Source organism: Acinonyx jubatus, chromosome C1 (genome assembly GCF_027475565.1).
Source record: "Acinonyx jubatus isolate Ajub_Pintada_27869175 chromosome C1, VMU_Ajub_asm_v1.0, whole genome shotgun sequence".
Taxonomy (NCBI): domain Eukaryota; kingdom Metazoa; phylum Chordata; class Mammalia; order Carnivora; family Felidae; genus Acinonyx; species Acinonyx jubatus.
In genome coordinates, this window is record NC_069381.1 from 211,922,849 (window position 1) to 211,950,525 (window position 27,677).

At 46.5% G+C, this 27,677-nt stretch overlaps 1 protein-coding gene across 1 annotated transcript in view; it reads left to right on the forward strand.

Annotated features, from left to right (window-relative positions):
- The window catches only part of TRPM8 (transient receptor potential cation channel subfamily M member 8), a 94,896-nt gene that overhangs the window by 12,731 nt on the left and 54,488 nt on the right, over window positions 1-27,677 (forward strand). Inside the window, exons 2-9 of the mRNA XM_027047159.2 lie at window positions 19-140; window positions 4,967-5,040; window positions 10,998-11,154; window positions 12,126-12,303; window positions 15,712-15,884; window positions 21,716-21,890; window positions 22,656-22,723; window positions 24,970-25,167. Of these exons, the coding sequence (XP_026902960.1) occupies window positions 24-140; window positions 4,967-5,040; window positions 10,998-11,154; window positions 12,126-12,303; window positions 15,712-15,884; window positions 21,716-21,890; window positions 22,656-22,723; window positions 24,970-25,167 (1,140 nt within the window). The 5' untranslated portion in view covers window positions 19-23. The remainder of the gene's footprint in view (window positions 1-18; window positions 141-4,966; window positions 5,041-10,997; window positions 11,155-12,125; window positions 12,304-15,711; window positions 15,885-21,715; window positions 21,891-22,655; window positions 22,724-24,969; window positions 25,168-27,677) is intronic.

Below are 27,677 nucleotides of genomic sequence, written 5' to 3' on the forward strand. Positions count from 1 at the left end.
CCGCCCTGTTCTCCACAGAAAAGATGTCCTTCGAGGGTGCCAGGCTCAGCATGAGGAACAGAAGGAACGGCCTGCTGGACAGTACCCGGACCCTGTACTCCAGCACGTCCCGCAGCACGGATGTGTCCTACAGCGAAAGCGTGAGTCCAGGCGGTGCTGGGCCGTCTGAAGGCGTCGCTTTGGTCATTATGTTATTTGGGGACCCGTACTCCTTCTTTGAAAAGACCCTACCTCAACGTATAGTACGTTGTTCTGTGGGTTATGTTTTGTCAAACATGGAAGCATTTTCTCTTTTGTGCTGTTTTTGCATCATCTTATTTTATTTTATTAAAAAAATTTTTTTTTCAACATTTATTTATTTTTGAGAGACAGAGAGAGACAGAGCATAAGCAGGGGAAGGGCAGAGAGAGAGGGAGACACAGGATCCGAAGCAGGCTCCAGGCTCTGAGTTGTCGGCAGAGAGCCCGACGCGGGGCTCGAACTCACGAACTGCGAGATCATGACCTGAGCTGAAGTCAGATGCTCAACCGACTGAGCCACCCAGGCGCCCAACAGCATCCTTATTTTATTTTATTTTATTTTATTTTTTAAATGTTTATTTATTTTTGCGAGAAAGAGAGAGAGAGCTCGAGCTTGCACAAGCGCAGTCGGGAAGGGGCAGAGAGAGAAGGGGACAGAGGATCCCAAGCGGGCTCTCTGCTGACAGCCTTGAGCCTGATTTGGGGCTCAAACTCACAAACGGTGACATCATGACCTGAGTCTAAGTCGGACGCTCAGCCGACTGAGCCACCCAGATGCCCCTCCAGCGTCCTTATTTGAAAGGTGGTAACCTTAATAAGTTGGGAAAAGATGCCTTTGTTAATGGACGCTCCTGACATTTACGATGCTGCCCTGTTAACCCTCGTTTCATCCTCGGTGTTTCTGCTTCCAATCCTGTGGGTTCGCCAGAAACGACTCTCGAATCTAAGTCCTTCCTTTCAAGTCCACGGCTGCATCTCTGTTCGGTTCTCATTTGTTCTTGCAACAGCTTCTAGCTGGTGTCCAGGGCACCCGCGTCTCCCGTTCTAACCCTGCGTCCACGCTGTCCTGAGCTCATAGGGACTCGCCAGTCCTTGCTTCCTGGGACCAGCAGGGGCCCTTCTGCGCTGTCCCCGGTGCTCCTGCTGGGGCAGGTTCCACTGGCTTCGTGCCCACCCTCTGGGCAGATCGAATGTGTTCGCTGGTCCGGAAATAAAGACGACACTGCAGTCTGATACCAGCGGTCCCCCTGGACTGGGATGTTGGAAGTCAGGATGGTGGCTTGCCGTGGGAAAGAGGATGGAAGAGGGATGGGGAAGGGTGCTCTGCTGCTGGGCCCATCGGTGTGCGGGTCTGACCGGTGGTTACACGGGGCTGGCTTTGTGAGCTACCAGGGAGCTCTGAACAAACAAACAAGGGGGCAAAAACACCCACCCCCCTGGGCCTCCGCGTATTTAAGGCAGTGCTGGCTCTCAGGCACCCCTCCTGCACTTGTCCATCCCCGACCCAGAGCCCCCCCCGCGCCCCCTACATTTTGCCCTGGCCTCACCTTAGCCCTGGCCCTGCAGAAACAAATGGTGGGCAAAGACGAGGGGGCCTGTCCCCCAGCCTCAGGCAATGAGAGACCTCCGGGGAAGGCGGGGAAGGCCGTTACCCATCTCACTCTGGGTTTGGATGGGGCTTTGATGCCTCTGGGCAATGGACCAAGGCTGACGGTGGGACAAGGCCACTCCATGGCTCCCAAGGGATTTCTGGACGGCTTTTCTGGTCACACCTTCAGCAGTGCTGGCAGCCCCCTGGGTAGGACTTCTGAGACCACCCAAGGACGCCTCAGTTCTAGAAAGCCCTGTTTGCGCCCCTCAAGAGCACACACTTTTGGGGGCACTCGGGTGGTTCAGTTGGTTAAGCAGCCAACCTCGCTCGGTTTACTGCCCCTCCACGACCACTGATTTCGCTGGCTTCTACATCTGTTGAATCTTCTTCGTTTGTGGTTAAGCAGATTCAGAATTAGTTAAGAGGTTAGAAAATATTATCAGGGAGGAAGGGCATCAAAGGCTTTCAAAAATTATGCATTCAGATGAGGGTAGGAATCATCGTTGTTTTCCGTATTTTTAGTGTCTGTGGACAAGAATGCATAAGTGTAAATTTCCAGCTTAAGGAAGAGTAATAAAATGAACACTCTTGTGCCGGCCACCAGCTTAGGGAACAGAGTATCACCAGGACGTTGGAGGGCCCCCACCTGCCCCCCATGTTGTCCCCTCTCTCCTGCCAGAGGTGACTGCAATCCTGAATTTTCTATGGCCCATTCCTTCCTTCCTATATATATATATATATATATATCCCTAAACAATGTATTATTTACTTTTATCTGTTGCTGACATATATGAAATTCTACAAGTATTCTTGGGGGAACTTGTTTTTTTCTTCCTCATTATATTTTCGAGATTCATCTGTGTCGATTCCTTTCACTGCCGTCCAACGATCCATTGTGTTCATGCGGCCTACGGGGATCATTTGGGTTTCTGCGTTTTGCTATTAGGAGCAATGCCACGTGGACATTTTGGGGTGTGTGAGCTGGGGCTCCCTGGGAAACGTTCTTAGGGTGAAGCTGGGTGGGTGAAGGGTGGACACCTCTCCATCATGAGGTCTGGTTTAAGACCCGGGGTTTGTGGGATAACTTTCGTTCGAAGGGCCGGGAAGAGGAGGCGTGTGGTCCCTGTTTCTCTGATGTCTCAGAAGGGAGCAAGGGGCCGACTGCTGGGCGCACCGTGGACTTCATGCCAAGACGCTATCTGGCCCCCCGTATGTGTGAGCAGCTGCTGTCGGGGATGAGGAGTCACGGCTGGCTTTGGTGCCAGCAGCCTGACTTGGGAAGCCAGACTTGGCACCACGCTGAGAACTGCACCTGCCCGCACCCTGCCCCCTGCACCCATACCTGAGGGTTTGGACTGCCGGCCCCACCTCCCCAGGGCAAGACAGCCCCCCCCCCCCCCCCGAAGGCTGACCACCGTGGCCAGGCATTCTCAGCCTGTGGGCTCACGTTTCGTGGGACAGACCTACCTCTCTCTCCAACCGGGGGCGCTTTCTAGGGGCGTGATTTGCTGGCCACGGTAGACCATTTTCCAGAGTGGTCACGCCAATGTGCTCACCCACCCCTAGGGGGCGCGAGGCCCCCCTGCCTTCCCCTTCATCACTCTCCGGGTCAGTTGCCTTTTTGATTTTTCCAACCTGGTTCCCCGGGGAAGCGAGAAGTCACGGTGGTTTCGCTTCACGTTCGCCTCATGACCGATGCCGGTGAGCCTCTCTTCACATGTGCACGGGTTATCCGTGCGTCCTTTTTTATTCGCTCTGTGCTCACGTCTTTTGCCATTTCCCCCGTAGGTTGTCTGTCCTGTCGTTCGTGATTTAAAGTCCTTTATATAGTCTCTCTACCAATTGAGTATGTTGCAATTCTGGCCTCCCACTTGAAGAGTGTAGTGGTTTCTTCTTTTTAAAGTTTTTAAAATTATTTATTTAATGTTTATTAAAAAACTTTTTTTAACTTTTATTTTTTATTTTTTAAAATTTACATCCAAATTAGGTGCAACAATGATTTCAGGAGTGGATTCCTTAGTGCCCCTTATCCATTTAGCCCATCCCCCCCCCCACAACCCCTCTAGTAACCCTCAGTTTGTTCTGCATATTTATGAGTCTCTTCTGCTTTGTCCCCCTCCCTGTTTTTATATTATTTTTGCTTCCCTTCCCTTAGGTTCATCTGTTTTGTCTCTGAAAGTCCTCATAGGAGTGAAGTCATATGATATTTATCTTTCTCTGACTAATTTCACTTAGCATAATACCCTCTAGTTCCGTCCATGTAGTCGCCAATGGCAAGATTTCATTCTTTTTGATTGCCGAGTAATACTCCATTGTATCTATATTCCACATCTTCTTTATCCATTCATCCATCAGTGGACATTTGGGCTCTTTCCACACTTTGGCTATTGTTGATAGTGCTGCTATAAACATGGGGTCCATGTGTCCCTTCGAAACAGCACACCTGTATCCTGAGGATAAATGCCTAGTAGTGCAATTGCTGGGTCGTAGGGTAGTTCTATTTTTAGTTTTTTTGTTTTTGTTTTTTTTTTTTTTGAGGAACCTCCATACTGTTTTCCAGAGTGGCTGCACCAGCTTGCATTCCCATAAAAAATTTTTTTTTAATGTTTATTCTTGAGAGAGAGAGAGAGACAGAGTGTGAATGGGGAAGGGGCAGAAAGAGGCAGACAGTGAATCCAAAGTGCTGAGCCATCAGCACAGAGCCCGACGCAGGGCTCGGGCTCAGGAACCATGAGATCATGACCTGAGCCGAAGTCGGACGCTTCACTGACTGAGCCACCCAGGTGCCCCAGGAGTACAGTGTTTTCCAATGTATTTTTCATCTCTTTCCATATAGTTTGCTTTCCCATCTAAAGGGAAGCTTTGGGTGTATAAAAAATTGTGGTTGTTTCTCAGAATGAGGTTCCGGATATGCCTTACCACCTTGCCCATGGGGGAGAAAATACAAGCCCAGAAGGAATCTCTGAAATATGTCTTCTTTAGAAAAGCAAGTGTAAGAGGACAGAGAATCTGCTTTGATACATTATTTATGGTAAACTATCAACAAATGCATATACATTCCCTCGGTAGTCCTAGAGACGGGAAAACATAATTGGTATGTGTATCATGACATTTATTACAAGATAACTCCAAGTTGACTTTTAGAAACATTCGCATTTAGTTATAAAATTTAAATGTATGCCTCTTTTAAAAACCGTCGTGTACTCTAAGAACATGGATGGACGCTGGGTGCTATGAATACGTGGTAAATTCTTAAAGCCTTTGAAGTAGGTTTAGATCATCTTTCGTATTTGTTAATAACAGCAGTGTGTTCGAATAAATGAGTGATATGCTGTCCAACGTTCTTTCTCCAAAGGACTTGGTGAATTTTATTCAAGCAAATTTTAAGAAACGGGAATGTGTCTTCTTTACCAAAGATTCCAAAGCCACGTAAGTATCTATTTCCCCTCCGTTTTTGCTTCCGGGTTGGAAAATAAATTATTAACAACCATTACAACAAACAAACAAATGCTCACTAGTTCATTATTAAAGTTGTTTTCATCTTGCGATTCTCAGAAATGGTGTGCGAGCAGGAAGAATTTGGCAAGTAGCTCGGACTTGGTCCCTTGAGCGGGTCCCCAAGGGCGGTAGCATTTCGTTTTGTATTTTTAGCTTTGGCAATAGTTGGTAGAGGCTCTAAGAGAGGCTGTCGCCCCCTTCGGTGTTCCCATGAGCCTGGGAGCCCACCTGAGTGGCCGCAGCAATGAAGGCTGTTGTGTTGTAGCTGTTGGCAGGTGACCCCGGGCACGAGCACACGTGGCCATCCGATGGACTCCTCCGTGAGGCTGTTGATGTATGGCCTTCCCATCCAATCGGGGGTTCACCCGCTCCGAGTCTCGAGTGTTTTGTACCATCAAGGCTGGGTTTCCAAACACGGGGAGCAGCCCCCAGCGGCTCTGAATGCAGGAGGAGGTCCTCGATGAATGTTAGTTAATGAGGGAGGGAGTGAATGAGCGGACCCCTGATCTTTCCCATAGAAGATGTGCCCGGACCCAAAGAGACATTTTTCATGCCGCCCACCTCTCATCCTGTCCCTCTGCCTTTCCTCTGTTGCCCGCTGCCGAGAGAAGAAAGAATCTAACTCTTCATTGGTTAGATAGTTGCTGCTGTCGTTTATAATTAAAGCACTGACCTTCTGCGGAACAGAGACAGCGAACAGAGGAAGGATGTAAGAACAAGTAAAAGCGGGTTCGTTGGAACCAGCCCCGCATCGCACCTTGGCTCGGCTGCCTGCTCACCGCGTGACCTTGAGCCAATTATCCTTTTTTCTGCACCGAATTCTCTGATGCTAAAACGCTAGCAAAGAATTCCTCATGGGTTGTGGTAAGGATTCGATGCTGTGATGCCTCAGGGCATAAAAGGTTCTTCATAAGTGTGTTTTCTTGCTTCGTGTGAATGAGAAAAGGAACATCAGAAAAACTAAGAATCTCTATTTTGCCACTGGTGTAAACGTATTCCTCGTGAGTCATTTTGATGGGATGTAAACCTCATGAGTCAGCTCTTTATTCCCTGAATGTTTCAATGAAAGATTTTGCTGTTAATATATTTGTTTGATGGGTAGAAAATACAATTTGGATTCATTCATTCACTCAACAAATATTTATTGGGAACCTGCTATATCACAAGGACTTAACATACTTGATCGCTAATTCTACAACCCCCCCCCACCCCGCCCCTTCAAGGTGGCTGCTATCATTCGACAGACAAGGCACATGAGCCCCGAGAGTTCAGTATTTTGCCCAAGGTCCTATGGCCAGTGGGAGATGGATGAAGGACTGAACCCAGGTTTTCTGATTCCTAGCTTGTGTGTTCTTTTTATCCCCTGCTCCCACCCTTTCTAAGAACGACACTGGCTCAGACAGACTGTATTCCTCAACAGTTTCTTAGGTACAGAAGTCCAGTCTAATTGGCTTAAGTCGAAGGGATAGTAATGGGACATTTCGGCTGAAAAGCACAGCCAGAGCCCGAGCTTAATAGCACCAAGACTCTGTCTCTTTTCCACCTGTCGTTTCTATTGTCCTCTGGGTGAGCAGCCTCTTAACAAATGGTGCCAAAACGATCACCATATCTCACAGGTTATCAGTTTACCATTTTGCCAGTGGGGGAAAGAGGGCCTCATTCTTAGCAATTCCACCAAAAATTCTGGACTGATGTCCATGGTTCTTTTTGCCCTGGCTTGGGCCATGTGCCCACCTCTAAACTCATCCCTGGGGCTAGGGAATGGGATGTGTTGATGGGCCAGGCTTGGGTATCGTGTCCACATGGACCCAGGGTGGAGAGGGATGGTTCTTCAAAGGAAAATCAGGGTGTTCCTACCAGCCAACCAGGAAATGGATGTCACATGGAGAAACCTATAGTTGCCTACGTTAGAGTGCTTGATGACAGCTTGAATCTTGCAGGAAACAAAGGGGAGCAGTCCCCACCTTCAGCAACACAAGCTGAAGACCAGAACGCCTCAGGGTATTCTGATTCCCTTCTCCTAAGGGCACAAGGTTGTAGACCGAGGTCAAGACCCTAGACTCTTTGAACTTCCCCATCTCTCCATAGATGGTGGGAATACTCTGTGTCATCCAAATTACCCATTGGACAGGGAAATCAAATGAAGCGACTATTGGTATTGATACCCTGAATTTGCTTCCTTCCCCCTCAAACTAACACAGGCTGTCCAAGTCTCCCCAGAGAATTCCTGGGGTTGCTTGTATGTGCTATGCCCAGACTAGTCAAGTCTCTCCACTTTCTTGACTAGTCACTGGAGAGTGAGCCCCAACCATTGCACCCACTGCTGAGGACCCTCCGAAATGTTGCTGCCCTGCTTCTGGGTTGCCTCCTGGCACTTCCGGGACTGTGAGACCCCGATCTGGGTTTGTTCTCTTTAGTTCGCATTGCCTTGGCCATGCTGCATTCTAGGTAGAAGTAAGGAGAACTCTACCTTCTCTGCAGCTGCTCTGTGCAATGGAACTTTCCACCACGATTGAAATGCCCTATATCTGCACTGCCCATTGCGGTAGTCACTAGCCACAGGTGGCTATTGAGCATTTGAAAGGTGGCTAGTATGATCAAAGAATTGAATTTCTTTAGTTTTGATCTTAATTAATTTAAACATAAAATTACATTGCCGTGCATGGCTAATGGCTGCCTTATTGACCGAGTCGCTCTGTAGGTTTCAGACTTGGTCCTAGAGGTAGAACTAGGGTCCTGATGTTCTCCCATCTGCCCCACGCCCCCTCTCCGTCACCCCTATCCCTCCTGCAGGTATCTGTGCTCCTAATGCCTTTCTGGCCTCCTCTCCATTTGTAAACCAATTCATGCAAATTCCTGCGTAGAGCATTACCAGCCTGCCTGCAGACCATCAAAATGGAGCCAGACAACTCTCTCAGCCAAGGCCACCTGAGGCACACACCTCCCCATAGAAGGGAAAAGGGCTTAAGAGTCTGTCTTCAGCTGTAGCCAGGGCAGGTGAGGCAGGGACTTCTCCCCCCCGCCCCCATCCTGCACTGACCTTCGGTGGGTGTGGACAGACCCCAACAGATAGCAAGATGGTAACAGCTAAAGGGAAAGGAGAGGAAGTCAACTTGGATCCTAGTGGGGAGGACTCTGAGACCACTGGGGGGCAGCCTTGACTCAGGAAGTGCCCTGGGACTTAGTAAGAAAAGCACCCAGGAAACTGGGGTCAATTCACTTTTTTTTTGGCCCGACTGCGTGATGCCCAGAGAACTGTTCCAAACTGTCCCAAGGCAACATTGCTGCGTGCCTTTGGATCCAGGCTTTACTTAGATTTTTACAGCCCAAGAAAATACTGAAAGTCTGACATATATTTTGAGCACAGAAAATTTCCATCCTCTACAGTAAGGAAGACTTTCAGTTACAAGGAACTCACGCCAGCTTAACCTAAAAGGGTTGGTTTACAGTTGGAAACAGTCATGTCACCCCGAACCCAAGGAAAGGCTTGTCTCAATCCAACCCGCGTGGATAGGGTTGAGGAACAGGGACAGCTTCGCTGGGGTCCACATCACATGCGCACTCCCCAGCAGGGACCACACTGAAGTATCACCATTAGGAGTTCGAGCAGCGTGGGAAGATTCCTGCTGGGATGTGTCTGTTCCTCATTAGGGATGGTCTTTGTTGCGTGGCTTTGGCAGTTACCCTGGGCTCCCCATAGTTCAGGAAGGTCTCCATTAGCAGAGTGACTCATTTCAGGTCACACGGTTGAGGCCAATTGCTTCCAGGTAGTAGAATCTTGGTCCCTATTAGAATCTGTCTGCTTCTGGAGCGATCATAAAACCTCCTCCCCAAACTGGTTTCTGCTCCATTGAACTTTTAGAAGGTGTCACAGAAAAACAAGACCACTATTGTCATTTTGTACAATTGAAATGGGATCTACTGCCACAGAGTGTTTTTAGAATTATTTCTACATTTTGCCATCTGTTAAATAAAGTCATCAGTGAGGAAGACCTTGATAACATTGCCCTTCCTCCTGTGACAGCCATGTGACAGTTGTGTATGCTTAAGCCCATCTTCCAGAAGGCAAAAAATACCTAGTTTACAAAAATCACTGAAGAATGATTAAGATACAAATGATTTACAGGAGACTAATCAATGTATCCATTTACTCATTTATTCCTTCATCGTTTGGAGGATATTTGCTGGATGCCCTTATGTGCCAAGAAAGAGAATATAAAATAAACCCTAACAGGTTTTCTCAGGCTTGTATACCTTTATTTGACCCAGCCTGCCCAGGGAATCCTTGCTTCAGAGTCACTACGTATGGTTGCCCAGGTTGTGCGCTGCACAAATGTGCTAGGCGTCACAGGCTCGTGTCTGCCAGAGGGGCATCTTTTCTAGCAGGTTGGTGATTAGGGTGACTGCATACTTTGAGACTCGGAACACTGATAGCACGATGGAGGCTCTGACCCTCCCAGGGCTTGAACAGCAGATATAAAGTGGAATTTTCCTGGGCAGATCAGGACATTTGGTCTCTCACTGGTGGTGGCTCTGTCTTGCCCCATTATCCCTTTCCTCCCCTCTCTGGAAAAGGAGAGCTCTGCCCCTCTGGCTTATTTCAGTGGCCAGACATGGGTCTCCCTTTGCCACTCTCCAGCTTCTTGGGACAGAACTCTGTCCTGTTTCTCCACTGGTCGTGGCTCCTTTGAATTCCGAGTGCCCTCCCGAATCTTGTCCAAAGACTGACGGGAGAAAGAATAGGGGCAGCCCAGTGGGTGGGGCAGGAGAAAGGTGAGCAGCGCCTCACTAGGGAGCGTTGCTTTGGCCGCGTTGACATTTTTGTCGTGGTGGTCAGGACGCCACATAGCCCTGGCTACAGGAGCCAAGTAGTCATCGCATTTGTTTATAGATTTTTTTTTTTAACTGCTTTTTTCCTCTTTTTCTGGTGTCACCACGTCTGCTATTCCTTGATTTGCTCGTATGGCCCTGCCACCGCCTGAAAGTCCCTTGACAGAGTGTGCGCCACTGTTTCTGACCCTCTCGAGCAAGAGGGGGGGAGAAGGACTGTGCTGGGGTAGAGGAGGGGTCCGCTTATTCTGCGCCGCCCCTCACAGCCAGGCTGGCTGTTCCCGAGAGGTCCCCCAAACCGGAGAGCAGGCTTCCCATCCCGTGATTCCCTGGGTGCAGTGAGCTCGCCCCAGGCCTGACTCAGGGCGGACTTTCAATCCTTTACCTCTCACTGCCTATTTTTTTCATCCTCCTCCAACTTCGTATGGTCACACGTGTCACTTAGCAAACACGTACGTGTTAGTTCCCTTGCACTTTTCATGGGAAGCAATAGTGTTCATGTGTTGCTCAGCTTGTCCTTGCCCAGCCCAAGTGTGGAAAGTCTCCCAAGCAGGTGACGTCCAGTATAGACGGGAGGGTCTCTCTAAACTCTGGGTCGCTTTGAGCCCCGGCCAGGGGCCCCCTGCCTCCCGGGAGAAGGGCTCACCTCACCTTGGAAAGTCTGGTGCTGCCTCAGAGGCCCGCCTCAGAGCTCCCGCGCGTTGTGAACCACGCAGGAAGGTCAGTCGTGGTCTTCAGACTTCCGAGGCTTAATCCTGTAATAACCTCATGGCTGTTTATGCAGAGACAACTCCCTGAGGGCACTCCTCTATCCTAGCTCGCGATCTGGAGCCCGCTTTTTGGTGGATGGATAGCAGACGACAGGACTAAGGCACCAAGGTGGTTTGTAAACAATCAGCCGAGATGATGACTATAGTCTGGAAATAAGACTTGATGGTCAGATCTCTTTGTGCGTTTATTCAAGCTAATCTTGTGCGGTTTCCTCTAAAAACATGATGAACCCTGTCCAGTAGGCTTAACGAGATCTGTTCCTTCCTTCTCGGTATCATTCCGCTCAGGGAAAACGTGTGTAAGTGTGGCTACACCCAGAGCCAGCACGTGGAAGGCACCCAGATCAACCCAAATGAGAAATGGAATTACAAGAAACACACCAAGGAATTTCCAACGGACGCCTTTGGGGATATTCAGTTTGAGACTCTGGGGAAGAAGGGGAAGGTAAGAGACGGTTCTCTGCTTTAGCTGATTCATATACTAACACAACCAGGGAGGCACCTGGTAACCTTGTAACACAATCCTTGGAGGTACCTCGAATTGTCCAACAGTGTGGAGGCAGGAGGGGACGGGCAGTCAATCCCAAAATGATTGCAGGAAAAGATAAACCTTGTGAAAGTCAAAAAGCCGTGATCACCTTAAGTGCGACTGGAAAACTCAGCTGGTGACCGGCTGTCCCTCAGAGGCCCTTCCCCGGGGCACACGGCAGGCGACCTCGGAACATCCACGTGGACCCCCCGCTGCTGCTGAAGGCCGTTGACCATTTTTGGGAGTTGTCTCATTTAGTGTGGCGCGTGGCATTCTTGAGAAGACATATGGCCCCGAATAGGGTGCCCTGTCCCTCTACACACCCACATGTCAGGCTCTTACAGGGGTGTCACCGCAAGGTTTGAGGCCGGAAAGTGGTACCCTGGGTCTTCTGTGTCCATGGCAGTACCCTCCGTAGGCAGCCTGGAGCCTGGGTCTGGATGCCTCAACACCCCCCCCCCCCCCCAGCCCCGTGGTCGCAGCCCCGGAAGGTGACCCACACTGCTGTCTCTCCCCAGGGCCCCTGCTCCAGGATGGGTCACTGCCAGCTCTTGTGTGCGCACGGCTGGCTCCCCTGTGTCAGTCTTGTCCCGTGGTCTGCAGTCAGCCCTAGTGCTGGAAGATTCCCTAACATGTGAACCCCACGTGCTCTGCTTCAGAGCTTCACAGGCGCCCCACAGCTTGTGGGATAAATTCCCAGGTTCTCCAGCCGGCCCCGGGGGGGCCCTCGGTGGCGCCCCCATCCCCTAGGCACCCCCTCCCCCCCAACCTAGTGCTTTTCTTACACTTCCCCGCGGGGCCCCCTTAGCTGCCTCGCCCCTCCCCACAGGAGCAGGTGGCTGTGGCGACAGGTGCGCTGACCCTGCCGCCTTCCCCCTTCCCCGCAGTATATCCGGTTGTCCTGTGACACGGACGCGGAGACCCTCTATGAGCTGCTGACCCAGCACTGGCACCTGAAAACGCCCAACCTTGTCATTTCCGTGACCGGAGGGGCCAAGAACTTCGCCTTGAAGCCGCGCATGCGCAAGATCTTCAGCCGCCTCATCTACATCGCGCAGTCGAAAGGTGCGTGGTCCCCGCGCGGGGACGGGGACAGCGCGTCCTGGGGTTCCGCCCTGGGCTGGGCGACCGAACGAAATCCCCCAATGCAGTTCATGCGCAGAACCTAGAGGCTCTAGAAGCACACGGTTAATCGCGATCTATTTAAAAACAAGGTCCTCAAATGAGTGGGCAGACAGGGGGGCTCTGGCAGGTGGTGGGGGGCGGGGGTCCCAAAGCAAACAGCGCCGAGGGGCTTCCCTGTGGGTGCTTTTGTTTCCTTGAATCAGCTAAGGTTTTCATTGTGTTGTTTCTGCATGGAAAATTTTACCCAGAACACTCTGGCGCGTCAAACAGGAAAGTTTGATTTCTTTGCTCTTTAACTTTGAGACCAGTGATGCGCTTTTGGGACTAGTGGTTAAGGACTGGCAGGTGGTTGGCGCCAGGTAAGTGTTTAATTGAGACCAGGACAAATAGCTGTGGCTCTGTTACGTGAAATATGCGGCTTTAGTACCTCCTTTCTTTTTCACTTTTTATTATGAAAAATTTCAAACCTACAGAAGAGTTGTAAGAATAACATACATAATGAATGTCTGTACATCCTTCCCTTAGAATGACCACTTGGTAACATTTTCTCACATTTTTCATATGGTTTTTCAAAAACAGTCACACAAGGGGCACCTGGGTGGCTTGGTCGGTTAAGCTTCCGACTTCGGCTCAGGTCATGATCTCACGGTTCGTGGGTTCGAGCCCCGCGTCGGGCTCTGTGCTGACAGCTTAGAGTCCGAAGCCTGCTTTGGATTCTGCGTCTCCCTCTCTGCTCCTCCCCTGCTAGTGCTCTGTCTCACTCTTTCTCTCAAGAATAAGCATTAAAAAAAAAACAACCCAAAAAACAGTCACATATTATTTTTAAAGAATCATTTGCGAGTACATTGCAGGCATCATGACCTTTAGCCCCTAAGTATGTCAGCACGAATCTCTCAAGAACAAGGGTGTTCTCTCCCATAACCCAGTACAATTTTCAAACCTGAGGAAGCTAGCTGCCCAATACTGTTATCTAAAAAACAGTCCTTATTTTAATTAATTATTCCAATATTATCCTTTTGAGAAAAAAACCGAAAACACCTTTTTTCCCCCTCAGTGGACTCCGTTGAATTTAGCTTTTCATGTCAAAGCAAACTGAAAGGCTTTTGTTCATCTGGAATTGTTATCTAGAGTTTCTTGGTCTTTCAGGACGTTTTGAAGAACACAGACACATTGTTTTTACAGACTGTTCCGTCATTCAATTTGATGCTTCCTCATGATTAGGTTCAGTTTATCAAAGCCTAATATTTTAGGAACTTCTTTATTAAAACCGAGGGTTGATGGGGGAGTGGGGCAGAGGGGAAAATGGGGGATGGGCATTGAGGTGGGCACTTGCTGGGATGAGCACTGGGTGTTGCAGGTAAGCCATGAATCATGGGAATCTACCCCCCAAACCAGGAGCACACTGTATACGCTGTATGTTAGCCAACTTGACAATAAACTATATTAAAAAAAAATTAGTTAACTGGGAGAGCTAAGGACACATGCCTTCTTTTATTTTATTTTTAAAAGTTTATTTATTTATTTTGACAGAGAGAGAGAGAGAGAGAGACAGAGAGAATGACCGGGGGAGGGGCAGAGAGAGAGAAAGAGCAGGGGAGGGGCAGAGAGAGAGAGAGAGAGAGAGAGAGAGAGAGAGAGAGAATCCCAAGCAGGCTCCATGTGTCCGTGCAGAGCCCATTGTGGGGCTCAAACACACAAACCAGGAGATCATGACGTGAGCCAAAGCCAAGAGTGGGATGCTTAACCCACTGAGCCACCCAGGCACCCCCACACGTCTTATTTTAGGTAAGAGTTTTTCTTTCAACATCAAGAAGAAACTGGGCCGTTGTCCTCATTTGTTCTCAATTTCCTGACCCACCAGGGGGAGCTACAGTAGGTGCTTACTCTGGTACGAAACGGAGCAGGTCACTTTCCTTACTACTAAGTCCTGAACACACGTCATTCATTCAGAATACTTATTGAGCGCCTACTGTGTGTCAGGAATTGTTGTAGGTGCTGGGACTACAGCACCGAAATGGACAAAAGTCTCTGGCCTGAGAACATCCAGGGAGGTGAAGGGGTGGGGGGCCCGGGCTGCACGTGGACAGTCTCGTCCTCTGTGTTGGCCGCGTGGAGGCTGCTTCACTTGCCATTGCCTGGGTTGAAAGGGGGAGGTTGATGATGAAAATCTGTCTGGAGGAAGGAGATTGGGTGCCGAGGGTCTGGAGTTCACATCCTCTGAGAATGGCTGCAGGAATCAGGTATGACAGTCCTAAGGACCATGCTGCATTTACCTAAAAATATAGGAAGAACTTTTATGTGAAAGGTGACTAAACTCGTTCCTTATCGCTAAAGACAGTAGTACAATTAGAGAACGGAGACAGGGGACGCCTGGGTGGCTCAGTGGGTTAAGTGTCCGAATCTGGCTCAGTTTATGATCTCACGGTTCGTGAGTTCGACCCCCGTGTCAGGCTCTGTGTGGACAGCTCAGAGCCTGGATGGAGCCTGCTTCAGATTCTGTCTCCCTCTCTCTCTGCCCCTCCCCCGCTCATGTTCTGTCTTTGTCGCGCTCTCTCTCAAAAATAAAAATAAACATTAAAAAAGAGAGAGAATGGAGACAAATAGTGAACAAAGGGACCTTCTAACAACTGGGGGCAGAGTGAGCCTTCCATCACCAGAGCTAATCAAGAGATGCCAGTGCCCATCCTCAGGCTGGATTCCTTCATGGCTAGCACGTTAGACCGGGGTCACTTCCGACTTTAGGTTCGATCATTGTGCCAAATAATATTTTATAAGTATTTTCTGCATTTCTTAAAAAACCAAAGCAGGACGAATGTGCAAAGCCCTTGACCCTGTGAAGATCACCAAATATAAACTGTAAAATACCAGTGTGCAAAGTTGTATAATTATGAAGTAAAGCTAGATTGTCGGCCCTAGGCTCATAGCACTGGGGTAGGAGTCCGAGAGAAGAGAACTCTGCTTCCCATGGCGGCATTGCCTCACCTGCTCGCAGGCTCAGGCCCGGCATTTATTATCCATAATAAGATTTACCTGAGAAGCTGGTTAAGGATGCAGATTCCCTCGGCCCCTCGCATTCCCCCCGGAGACTCTGATGCTTTAGATCTAGAGCGGTTCCCAGAATCTGTGTCTTTTTAAAAGCAGCATCTTCTAGAAATGCCTCCCGAGACCCTCTTTTCCTTCTTCTCCATACGGTCGGTCCTTGGCAAGGCCCATTATAAGGTGTGGCTGGCAGTGCTGGGCCCTGGTGCTCGCAGGGTGGAGGCTTCTTTGGGGGGGGGTGTGGCCACAGGACAAGAAAGATACTCAGAGCCAGCTGAGCATTTATCTGCTCTCTTCCCTCGTTGACAGGTGCTTGGATTCTCACTGGAGGCACCCATTATGGCCTGATGAAGTACATCGGGGAGGTGGTGAGAGACAACACCATCAGCAGGAATTCAGAGGAGAACATCGTAGCCATTGGCATAGCGGCTTGGGGCATGGTCTCCAACAGGGACACCCTCCTGAGGAATTGCGACGCTGAGGTATGGAACAGGAGGAGGTCTGGGAGGTCACACAGGAGAAAGACCGTGGCCTGGGGCTCTGGCCTGCCCACTGGGGCTCTGTGATGGAGCTAGCTTATGGGGAGGTCGGCCTTATAAGGAGCACCCTTGGGACCGACAATTAAAAACAAAGAGGACACGATCAAGGAATTCCTGAGAAGGAGTTACCAATGGATGCGTTTTGTTCATTAAAATTTCTGCCTGGCAATATCGTGTTAAAGTCAGGCTCTTTATTCTTTATAGCTGTGACCTGAGTCTGTCCCAGGAGGACTTAAGCTCTGGCCACCATACCCTTATTGCTTGGCTATGTTCACAGGAATTGAAATCAATGCTGTGAACCCTGGTTAATTTGGGATTAAGAGGGCTGTGAATAGTTCTCCCCTCAGAGTTTCCCGAGAGCATATTTAGAGAGTAATCAATACACATCTCACGTTCTAAATACAAGGTAGACCTATGAGGTTTTGTATCAAGCATGGAATTTTGAAAACAGCATTTCTAGTGAGTTGAAAACCTCCTCAAGCAATAATAGGTGGTGTCTGTCTAGAAGCTTTGGGCCAGATGTTCAGAAATCCCAATTTAATCTCTACCTTCTCCCACTTGGGGCTCCTTAGAAGTGTAGGCGGAGTTTTAGAATTACTCTGGTTCTTTTTATTTTTCTTTAGATGATATTACATCTGTATTTTTGAGGTGTAGAAGGGACCGAGGAAAGCGAGGAGCCATTCTGGAGAATCTTCCAGGAGGCAGCCTGGTGGGGTGGCTGGAGGATGGGCTTTGCACACAGAGTAGACTTTTTCTAGCTACATAGTCTTGAGCGAGTTCTCTTTGAATTTTTATAATAATAACCTTGTATTATTTTATAACAATAACCTTGTATGGGACGGAATAATTGTGCGAAGTCAATGGTAGCTTTTATTTGTTATTGCGGGACACGCAGCCAGGGAAGGCAAAATCATCTCACATCAAATGCCAACTTCAGGATGAGTGTCGCCTGGTAGAATTCTGAGGACAGTGGGCAGGCTGTGTGGGAAAGATCGCATTGTTTGTCTCTCAGCCATGTTTGTCCTGGGCATCAGCTTCGTGTTGGGGAATCACCACTGTCGTGGTGGATATATTCTATATATGAATTCATAAAATCACAAGAGCAACCCCAGAAAGTAGGTGCTTTATGTACCAACTACCAATCCCCCTGGATTGGAACAACGACCACAAAAGACTTCAGTGTTTCCCTCATGGCAGTTTATGAGGCCCATCCTCTATCAACAAGTAAAATGTGACATGAGTATCTAAAGATTAAACAGAGAGTTCCAATCACTTGGGAAGCAAGAAACAAACTAGCAACCCCTAGCTAAATAACTATTGGGTCAAAAATGAGCTTTCAAAAAATATAATCGCAAGTCACTTAGAAAGCAGTGGAAATGAAAATATTATATGCAAGGACTAACAATATATGGCCAAAGCTGCCCTCAGAGTGAAATGCATAGTCCTATACCTTTATTAGCAAAAATAAAGAAAATAATTCAATGATATTAATAATAATCTTCACAACAATGAAACTAACTCAACAAGGAGTTAAGTGCTACTGTTACCTTCTCATTATAGATGAGAAGATTAAGGCATAGAGAAAGTAAGAAATTTTCTTTTTTTTACATGGCTAGTAAGTGGCAGAAACATGGTTCACGGCCTTTTAACCACCATCGTGTTCAAATTAATGGGTTTGAAAAATGACACTCTAACAAAACTTAAGAGGAGCAGGAAGAAAAAGGAATATTTGATCGGAACTAAATTAGAAAAGAAAAAAGAGGAAGAATAGAAATATTCTTTATTCCCCGAAATCATTTTAACAATTTAATTTAAGGAATAAATAAAACCGAGAACTCGAACATGATAACAAATATTGAGAAAAATTGTGTGGATGTAACATAATTGTATGCCAAAAAATTTGAAAATCTCATGGGAATTTATATTTTTCTGTAAAACTATAATTTTCAAAACCCGTTTCAACAAGAAGAACTAGAAAATCTGACTAGATGAATTATCAATGAACGAGCTTAAAGGGAAGTAAAAAGCTCCAATATTGCTCTGGGCCAGATGGCTTCACCCAGAAAAAAATTTTAAAACTCTATTATTGGTTAATTTCAAAGATGCTTATAGTCTCCAACACATACAGAAGTGTGAGATCCTTATACATTGCTGGAGAAAGAACAGATCGGTGCCCTTTCTGGAAAACCATTGCAAAGTATATATCAAGCATGTGAAAACTGTTCATACTGTACTTACAAATATCTCACTAGGAATTTAATATTTAGACAAACAGATGATTAAAATATTTCTGACGATATCAAGAATTGACAGAAACCTAAAGAGCTGGGAATCTCAATATCAGAGGGATCTTCTGGTAGATTACTTTATAAACATGAAGGAATATTGTGGAAAATAATACTTCCAGAGGTTTTCTGATGGTATGGAAAATATTTGCAGTTTTAAATAAAAAATTATGAAAGCTATGTAAGTTCATCTGTGTGCCTAGGAAAGACAGAAGTTCCCTAAAGTCTTGATGTTGCTGACCACTGAGTTGTGGAATTAAGCATGATTTTAATTTTTCTTGTACTTTCCTGCATTTTCCATGTTTCCTACAGTGAGTGTGTATTATTTTTAAATACTCAAATCATAGCACTAGTTTGTATTCCTTTATGTGTCTGTTAATGATAATCTCTGGTGATTTACAGTGGTTTCACAGCCAACACATAGGATCTTGTGGTTGACTTCTTTGTTCCTTTTCTGTCTTCCCTGAAAAAGAGTGTTTGGTCTTTTGTGGAAGTTGTTTACTTTGTTGACCGGATCTTCCTTTGTGGTCTCTATTCGTGGCTTACAACCCCCCCTTCCTAGTAGACAGGCTATACCAGGACCCGGACTTAGCTGGTCTGAAACAATACCACATTTCACAAACATTGAAGTTGTATATATTTTGAGGATCTCTTTTGGGCTTTTTCTCATTTTCCATCAGCTGTTTTTTCTTTTTTCTGGAGTCAGTGCTACACTTTCCAAAGTATTGTTGCAATACACATGCATGAAAAAAGAGCTCACGCCTCTCCTTATTCTTGGTATTTAAACTTTAAAATCCCTTTGTCAGGCGTGCCTGGGTGGCTCAGTTGGTTGAGTTTCTGACTTTGGCTCAGGTCGTGATCTCACGGCTCTCGTGAGTTCGAGCCCTGCATCAAGCTCTGTGCTGATAGCTCAGAGCCTGGATCCTGCTTCGGATTCTGTCTCTCTCTCTCTCTCTCTCTCTCTCTGCCCCTAACCCACTCGCATTCTGTCTCCGTCTCTCTCTAAAATAAATAAACATTAAAAAATTAAAAAAAAAGAATAAATAAAATCCCTTTGTCAAAGCACAACCACAAAGACAAACCATGAGGCAAAACAACACAATAAAATTTCATACTCACTGAGTGGGAATCATGTTAAAACCTATAATCTGATGCAGGAAAATTGAAATTGTTGTAATATCGAGTCTCCTTCCAATGATAGGATATCTCTCAGTTTCTGCAAGTCTGTGTCTTTGAGGAAAGCTTTACACTTTTCCTCATTAAGACCTACATATTTCTTCTTAATGTTATTTCTAGTGATTATGTATTTTTGTTATTATTGTGAATGAGGTCTTCATTCAATGTAATTTTGCAGGCCGTTTTTTATATAAAAAAAGGATTTATTTGTTGTTTCGAATCAAATGTTTTATGAATTCTTTTTTTTCAGTAGATTCTCTGAGTGTTCTATGTTTGCGACTATATTACTGATAAAGGTGTTACTTCTAAATGCAACTCTTCCATTTAATTGTATCTTACATTTTTTGCTTGTATTGATGCCTGGGCTAAAATGTCCAGTGTGATGTTAAGTACCAATGATCATAGCAAGTATCCCAACGGGCATTCAAAATACCTGGTGTCAGGGTGGTAGGAACAAGGCTAGTATTTTCACCAGTAAATGGGATTTGGTGAAAGCTTCAATATACATGTATTTTCAGAAAGTATCGTAAGGCATCATCCTTTTATTTCCACTTTATAACTTTTTTTAGCATTTATTTTTGGGAGACAGAGCGAGACAGGGCATGAGTGGGGAAGGGGCAGAGAGAGAGGGAGACAGAATCCGAAGCAGGCTCCAGGCTCCGAGCTGTCCGCACAGAGCCCGACGCGGGGCGTGAACTCAAGGACCGCGAGATCATGACCTGAGCCGAAGTCGGCCGCCCGACCGACTGAGCCACCCAGGTGCGCCTCCAGGTTATAATTTTTTAAATCCAGAGTGAATGTTGGGTACAAAGTGTCTTTTTGCATCTATTGCGTTGGAATTTTCCCCTTGAAGCCGTAATCCAATGGACTTAATCTTAGAAACAATGCTAATTTTTCCTTAATAACCTTAGCTGGGTTTAATCATCCAGTGCTTTGTTAGGAGTTTGGTATCCTTATTCATTAGACAGTGTGGTCTTTGGCTTTTCCTTGTGTGATTCTTCCCTTGTTGAGTTTTTGGAATTAGTGTTATGTTCTGGAAGAATATAAATGGAATAGGAATGATTTGTTCCAGGAAAGTTTACAGGGCTCCCCTGTCAAGTGCCCAGAGCCCTGTCTTGCAAATATTATCCCATTTGTCATTTCCAGGACTCTCCTGATTGGAACTCCTGACTGGGCCAGGACCACTTTCAGAGGAGAACCATAATATTTGGATTTTGTTTTCATTCTTCTTTTGTTCTGATTGAATACATATGGCGTTACTAGGCAGTAACCTCCCTCTCCCTATTGAATCATCCCTTATAAACTTTGCTTATGTTCTTGGAGTTCAGATTGAACTTTTTTTTGTTTTTAAGAGACAAAGTGACGGAGAGCAAGAGAGAGAGTGAGCGAGAGTGCATGTGTGTGAGTAGAGGAGGGGCAGAGGGAGAGGGAGAGAGAATCCTAAGCAGGCTCCACGCCAGCTCAGAGCTTGACGTGGGTTTCCATCTCACAACCATGAGATCATGACCTGAGCTGAAATCAAGAGTTGGACGCTTAACTGACTGAGCCACCCGGGCGCCCCAAGATTGAACATCTTTTAATGCAACCCTAATACTCTGAGAACCAAACACCTTCGAATGGAACATGAAGGTCAGAAATTCCTTTCCTCATGCTACCCCAGCACTTGTTTATTGTATGGAATTAAGTGTTAGGACAAAATATCTCTTTAATCGCTTCGGTTTTTTGGCCTTGTAACTATGGGCTTCTAAAGAGCAAAGACTCCATCTTGTTCAATTTCTAGTCCATAGACCCTGGCAAAGGTCTTGGCATGTGATAGATTCCAGACAAATATGTATGTATGTATATCAATGTCTACCTGTATCCCCCCCCCCACACAAATATAAGTAGTGTATGTATGTGTGCATGTGTAGATACATACACACACTCACAGATTTCCGTGTGTGTGTCTGGATACCAACACACACACACAGAAGCACACACACACTTCCTGGAATGCTATCAGTTTCAATGAGTTTACACAAATGAGCACAGGTCAACGGAACAAGAACTAGATTGGAAATGTGATCCTTACACGGTCACTGGCCATTTATGTGACAGCGAGTAAGTGACCCCGCCATTTTGAACCCTCATTTCTTCATGTTTAAAACGAAGCCCTGTTCCATAAGATCTCCAAGACCCTTCTGCATTTAGGACTCTGGGAGGAGACATCAGTATAGTTGGACCTGAAGGGTTAGCCTTAATATTGACATATACAAATGCTATCCTGCATCTTGGGCCACAAATCTCAAAGAGAAGTTTCTCTGTACTTTTCAGGGATATTTTTCAGCTCAGTACATAATGGATGACTTCAAGAGAGACCCTCTGTATATCCTGGACAACAATCACACCCATCTGTTACTCGTGGACAATGGCTGCCACGGACATCCTACGGTTGAGGCAAAACTGCGGAATCAGCTGGAGAAGTATATCTCTGAGCGCACTATTCAAGGTCAGGATTTAGAAAGTGGACTTTAAGGGAACAATGCAACAATGGAGCAAAAGCCTTTATTTGCCACGTAGAGTGGCAAATTCTCTGTGTCTTCCCACTGCTGAGATGCTGGTGTTGAGATGTGTCCTGTTATGGAACCAGAGTACGTCATGATGTAGTAATAGACTCGGTAACAGGGACGCATTGGAGGTGTTCTCAACCTGTTTCCTTTTTCAGTGGGGCACACATGAAGGAAGGCATTTGTATTGGTAATACTCTGGAGAGAACACATAGTCATGTAAAGTTTTCACCCCTTCAAGAAAGCACAGGATTATGCAGATTAGCGAGAGTGTAATTATTTTAAGGATACACTTGAACCTGACAAAACTAAATCATTCACAGATGTTAGCCTTTTAAATATCAGTAAGGAATTGCAATACGACCCATGTCATGCTGTTGCTGGCTTGGGCACAGAGACACATCCGTCATGGTCAGTGGGTAGGTAGTCAGTCTGAGATCTGCAGCCATCACCTCACACCCTGTAGTCAGTCTGAGGTCTGCGGCCATCACCTCACACCCTGTAGTCAGTCCGAGGTCTGTGGCCATCACCTCACACCCTGTAGTCAGTCCGAGGTCTGAGTCCATCACCTCACACCCTGTAGTCAGTCTGAGGTCTGAGGCCATCACCTCACACCCTGGGCTCATGGAGCAGAAGCTCCTGGTCTACCTCTTCTTGAAGTAGATGAGCGCTTCTAATGAGTACGTTTTACATTTTATGCCTTACAGATTCCAACTACGGTGGCAAGATCCCCATTGTGTGTTTTGCCCAAGGAGGTGGCAAAGAGACTTTGAAAGTGAGTCTTGGTTTGGTTTTCTAGAAGATTGATCAACAAGCGAACCCAGAAAATTTGCATTTTCAGGGCTTTGGGGCTTGTGTGGTCAATTTCTTTTACTACAGCAAGTAGGTAGTATTCTCTTAGCCACACAATGCTCTCTAATATTCCAGAAGAGGCTTCGGAAGAACATGAATAGCCTGTATACCTAATGTTGGCTTTGGCCGTCAGCCCACCAAGGAGAAGGGTTGACATTAACTCCTAAGACAGATCATAAGCAGCATGTATGTTGGAAAACCATGGTTACCCCATGTGCGTGGAGATGGGCTGTGATCATAAACACACAGGTTGCCCCCAGATCAGGATTCCCAGACCCACCAAAAGCCCATCCACATGCTTCCTGGGCCTGCAAAGCCTCCACCCACAAGAAGGAACCCCAAACCCTAAGTGACTCTGAGATCACAGAAACTTCCTGAACAATTCTACACTTCCAAGTTGAGCAGTCAAGCAGGAATTCTGCTTCCCACCCCATCCGTGCAGACTTTGGTCTTACTGAGAGCATCTTGCCGGCAGCCAGGTATCTGCTTGACTTTAGACTGCATCAGTGTTATCGCATTTTTGTCGGTGTCTCAAGGCATGCACGTCGTGCTGAAGATGCCTAGTTTTAGGAATAGGACTTCACAAGAAAGTGATTTTCAACTCCTCCTTTTAATTAATTTCACATTGATTTGCCTGCCCCCTCATTTTCCAAACTACTCTGTGTAGATACTACGATTCTTTATCTTCCACTTCCCTCCCAGAGCCTCCTCCCGGAGTTACAAGTAATTCCTGGCCAAGTTGTTTGGAATCATAACCTAGCACTTCTCTTTGTTTATATAACAATGGCCTTCTCATTCATTCATTCATTCATGTGTATTTATTGAGCACCTGCTGTAAGATCTGCTACTGAGACCATTGGTAAGTGAACATTTTTCAGGGAAAGCCTTATCAGGGAAACATAAACGATTTTTTTTCAATATGAAACTCTCAGTAGATGACATGCACTCTCTTTAAGAGCAGAAGAGGAAGAGAAAGTAATTGAAAGATGGTTATGTTTGTTATCTCTCTCTCAAATTTTAGATTTGAAATTCTGATTTCCTGAGGGCCACTACAGTTCCATGGCATTTTCCCCGAGCACCTGTGCAGCCAGTAACCATGCCCAGAACAGGGGACAAGAGAGAGGAGGGACAGCTCCCTGTCTGATCACCCCACTCCGGCCCCAGCATGCAGATACCTGCCCGCAGGGCAGGTAGTGGGGTGCAGAGCTGGGAACACCCTGGTGTCTGCCCCAGTGAGGCACCACACGCTCCATGGGTGACATGTTCTCCATGAAGGCATTCAGTGTCTCCTAAAGGTTGGGGACTCAAAGTTTCTTCTGGGCATATATATCACTTTATCTTGCCATCAAGTGAATTAAGACTCTGAAGAACGATTCCCCTCTGCCAGCCTCTGTGGAAATAAAAGTGTGGTGCATATTTATATAAGAAACAAATTTAATTTTATTCTCTTTTTGTAAAAGGGGCAAGGAAAATGATTTGGGAATTCTAAGGGAAATAGGTGTCAACATAATAGAAAATATGTAGCTGCTTGAAGGTATTTTTATACTTCATGAGTTTGAATATTTTTAACCTATGCCACATAAGCTGTCAGTGATAATATTGAATACCGTTTTAGAAGTTGTCATACAAACCTATGATGTCAGGAGTTGAAATGATCAATTTTGTAGGTAGAGATATTTTAAAGCACTTATTATGGAGAACGTAAGCTCGTCACACGTGTCCTTATTATGAGATTTGGTATTAGCACAGGGTGTAATACACCTGGCCCACATTTCTCATTCATAAACAGTTGCAAACATTTGGTTTGCTTCTGATTGAAATAAAACCCCAAAGGAGGGGCGCCTGGGTGGCTTGGCCAGTTAAGCGTCCGACTTTGGCTCAGGTCATGGTCTCACAGTTTGTGGGTTGTAGCTCCACGTTGGGCTCTGGGCTGCCAGCTCAGAGCCTGGAGCCTGCCTTGGATTCTGTGTCTCCTTCTCTCTCTACCCATCCATGCCTTGCGCTCTGTCTCTGTCTCTCAAAAAAAAAAAAAAAAAAAAACCCAGAAAAAAACAGAGGAAAATGTGCAGAGATGTGTCAAGGTGTCTGGTCGACCACCTTGGTCCCGAGTGCGTTGTGTTGGCCATCAGTGTGTCTTTCTTCTGGCCGACTCTGTCTCCCCTCTCCCAGGCCATCAACACCTCCATCAAGAGTAAAATCCCCTGTGTGGTGGTGGAAGGCTCAGGGCAGATTGCGGACGTGATCGCGAGCCTGGTGGAGGTGGAGGATGTGCTGACGTCATCCGTGGTCAAGGAGAAGTTGGTGCGCTTCTTACCCCGCACGGTGTCCCGGCTGCCTGAGGAAGAGACCGAGAGTTGGATCAAATGGGTGAGCTTTAGGGGGACTTCCAGGTGCCGAGAAGAAGGCAGCTAAGTTCTTGGGGAGGGAGGAAGCCTTACGTGCCCGACTCCGCTAGAGCTGCATTATTTTATCTATTCTCAGTGACACTGAAGTGATACTCTGGCCCAAACCAGGTTTCTCGCTGGAAATTGAAGCTCGCGTAGGTTAGATGACTTCCAAGTCTCTGTACCTGGTAAGGGTAGCATATGGGGTTCAAAGTCAAGTCTGTTTGCAAAGCTGGTAATCCTTTTACGCCCTGACTTCACCACATGTTTAGCTTCCGAATTTTGTGTGTATCAGTGGAGGGGAGGCAAGAAATCCCAGGCAATGATGTTTTAGAAATTCACTGGAGGAGTTGTTACTATGGAATGATTGCCTTTCTAAATTAATTGGCCTGTGATTCCGTTCAGAATCTCTCGCCCTTCTTATCAGATCATGTAAGAAAGGTACTTACCAGAATATCTATTACACTTCTTATCGCTAAGCCTATAAAAGTATTTTAACATAATGCCATGCCTCCTCACTTTTCCGTCTGTTTCATGACTGCTGTTGACCGGAACTGGCTTCCATTTTCTTGATCGCTCAGTTCATGAGAAAGCTCACGTTAATATTAGTGGGTGAATTCACCTCAACTCATTCCAGAATGGCCTTCGATGTTTAGATAGTTTTAGGAGCACAGGCTACCACTTGGGAATTTATCCATAAAGGGATAAAAAAAACAGGCTATAGGCAATGAGCGGGTGATTTTAGTCATAGAGCCCATTTTGTCATGAGAGTTCAAGGTGGGATTTAGTATAAAAAATATTCCTTAACTAGATTGGTATTTCAACAGTAGTTAGTTGTGAAAGCATCTCAAAATACCGAACACGGCAAGCTGAAATCCTAGAATAGTGCAGATAATCTTGTTCATGGTAGCCTCTGCCATTATTTAAGGTAAGCCTAGACAAACCAAAGCCTTGTAAATAATGAGAAAAAACCCAGGCTTCTAGGTTGTTTGGTACTCTGTGGTAAGTTAACACACAGTGGGACCCTAGTGGTCTTCTGTAATTTCATATGAGTGGGTACTTAGCTGAAATAATCAGGAAGCAAGTCCTTTCCGTATTAAGCCTTATTACCTGGAATCCAGAACTGAAAACACAGATGCATCTTCTTCCAGAGTCGGTGTTGGTGTGGAATGGCATCCTGACCCACAAATTCTTGTATGATATTCCTACTTGAATTATTGCTTTTCCCCGATTTTATTAACAAGGTAAAGCTGGTGGTTTTCTATAAAAGTTTGTGCTGGGATTTTCTTGTATCTTGGCCCAAGTCCAGTTGAGAGACAGACACAAGAATCGGGTGGATAGACGTTAAATTTTATCAGCTTCGTTGATGATGAAGGCAAGGTTGACAGATGTGGCTTGGGGTGCAGTCATAACGGGCTTTCTTGTGCTGAGCCCTGGAAAGAGCCAGATAAGCCCACCTAGACAGAGGTGGCCCTGGATAGCTTCTGCGTCTCCCGGGCTAGGTGTGTGGCTGAGGGCAGACAAGAGCACGGGCACTCTGCTAGGAGCAGACCCCAGTGGAGACGCAGGAAAGGGCTGGCCAGGCAAGGCGAAAGTCACCAATCAGATATGTCACTCTCTCAACCTGAGTAGGAGTAAGTGAAGGGGTAGAGAGTATCACAGGGCCTAATTTGGATAGAGCTTGCTCTGCATACAAATACACGGGTAAGGAAAAGGAGGCCTCCCTCCCCGAGTGGTTGTACATTTTTGATTGTCCACCTGTTGAAACCTAAATGGTCTGAGTCGATTCCAAACATATCAGCAGAGCAATCCCAGAGTATGCATATCAACGGCGACATTGTATGTTGAGCGCTGTACTCAAGGTGCTTTCCCTGGGTGGAAGGAAGAAATTCAGTGGTTGGGTCAAGGATACCCACAGAGGAAGGAATCAACAACTCTTAGCTTCCCACCAGCGATGGCCCTGGGTCCTCTCCAGTGACTTTCCTTCTATTCCTCATGCAACTTTTCTTCTGGAGTCCGAGCCACATCATGGCCAAAGAACAGAGGCCATCTAACAGGTCCCCCACTCTTGACAAAGGATTTTGATTTCTGCTTTAAGAAAATCTGTTACTGGAAATCTGAAACAGGCTAAAAATCAGACACATTTCACTTATCCTGTCTGGGATTCATACCTCATTCGTATTCATATCTAATATGCTAATGATCTATCATAGTTATAATCATGTCAGAAGACATCCGTCAATAATACAAAATTAGTCTGGCATTTTAATTATGCACTTATATAAAGTTTTGCAATTGGTACAGGTTTCCCAAAAGACCACGGTCAAGAGTGGAATTATCGATTAATGAATGCATACATCCAGTCAGATATTAGTTGAGCAACACCCCAGGCTACTTGGGGGTGACCTCACTGATCTGGTGGACAGCCAACCCCCAAATCTGCACTCATGGTTTCCTGACCTTTCCTGGAGACCCAGGGCACCTCTTCCCTAC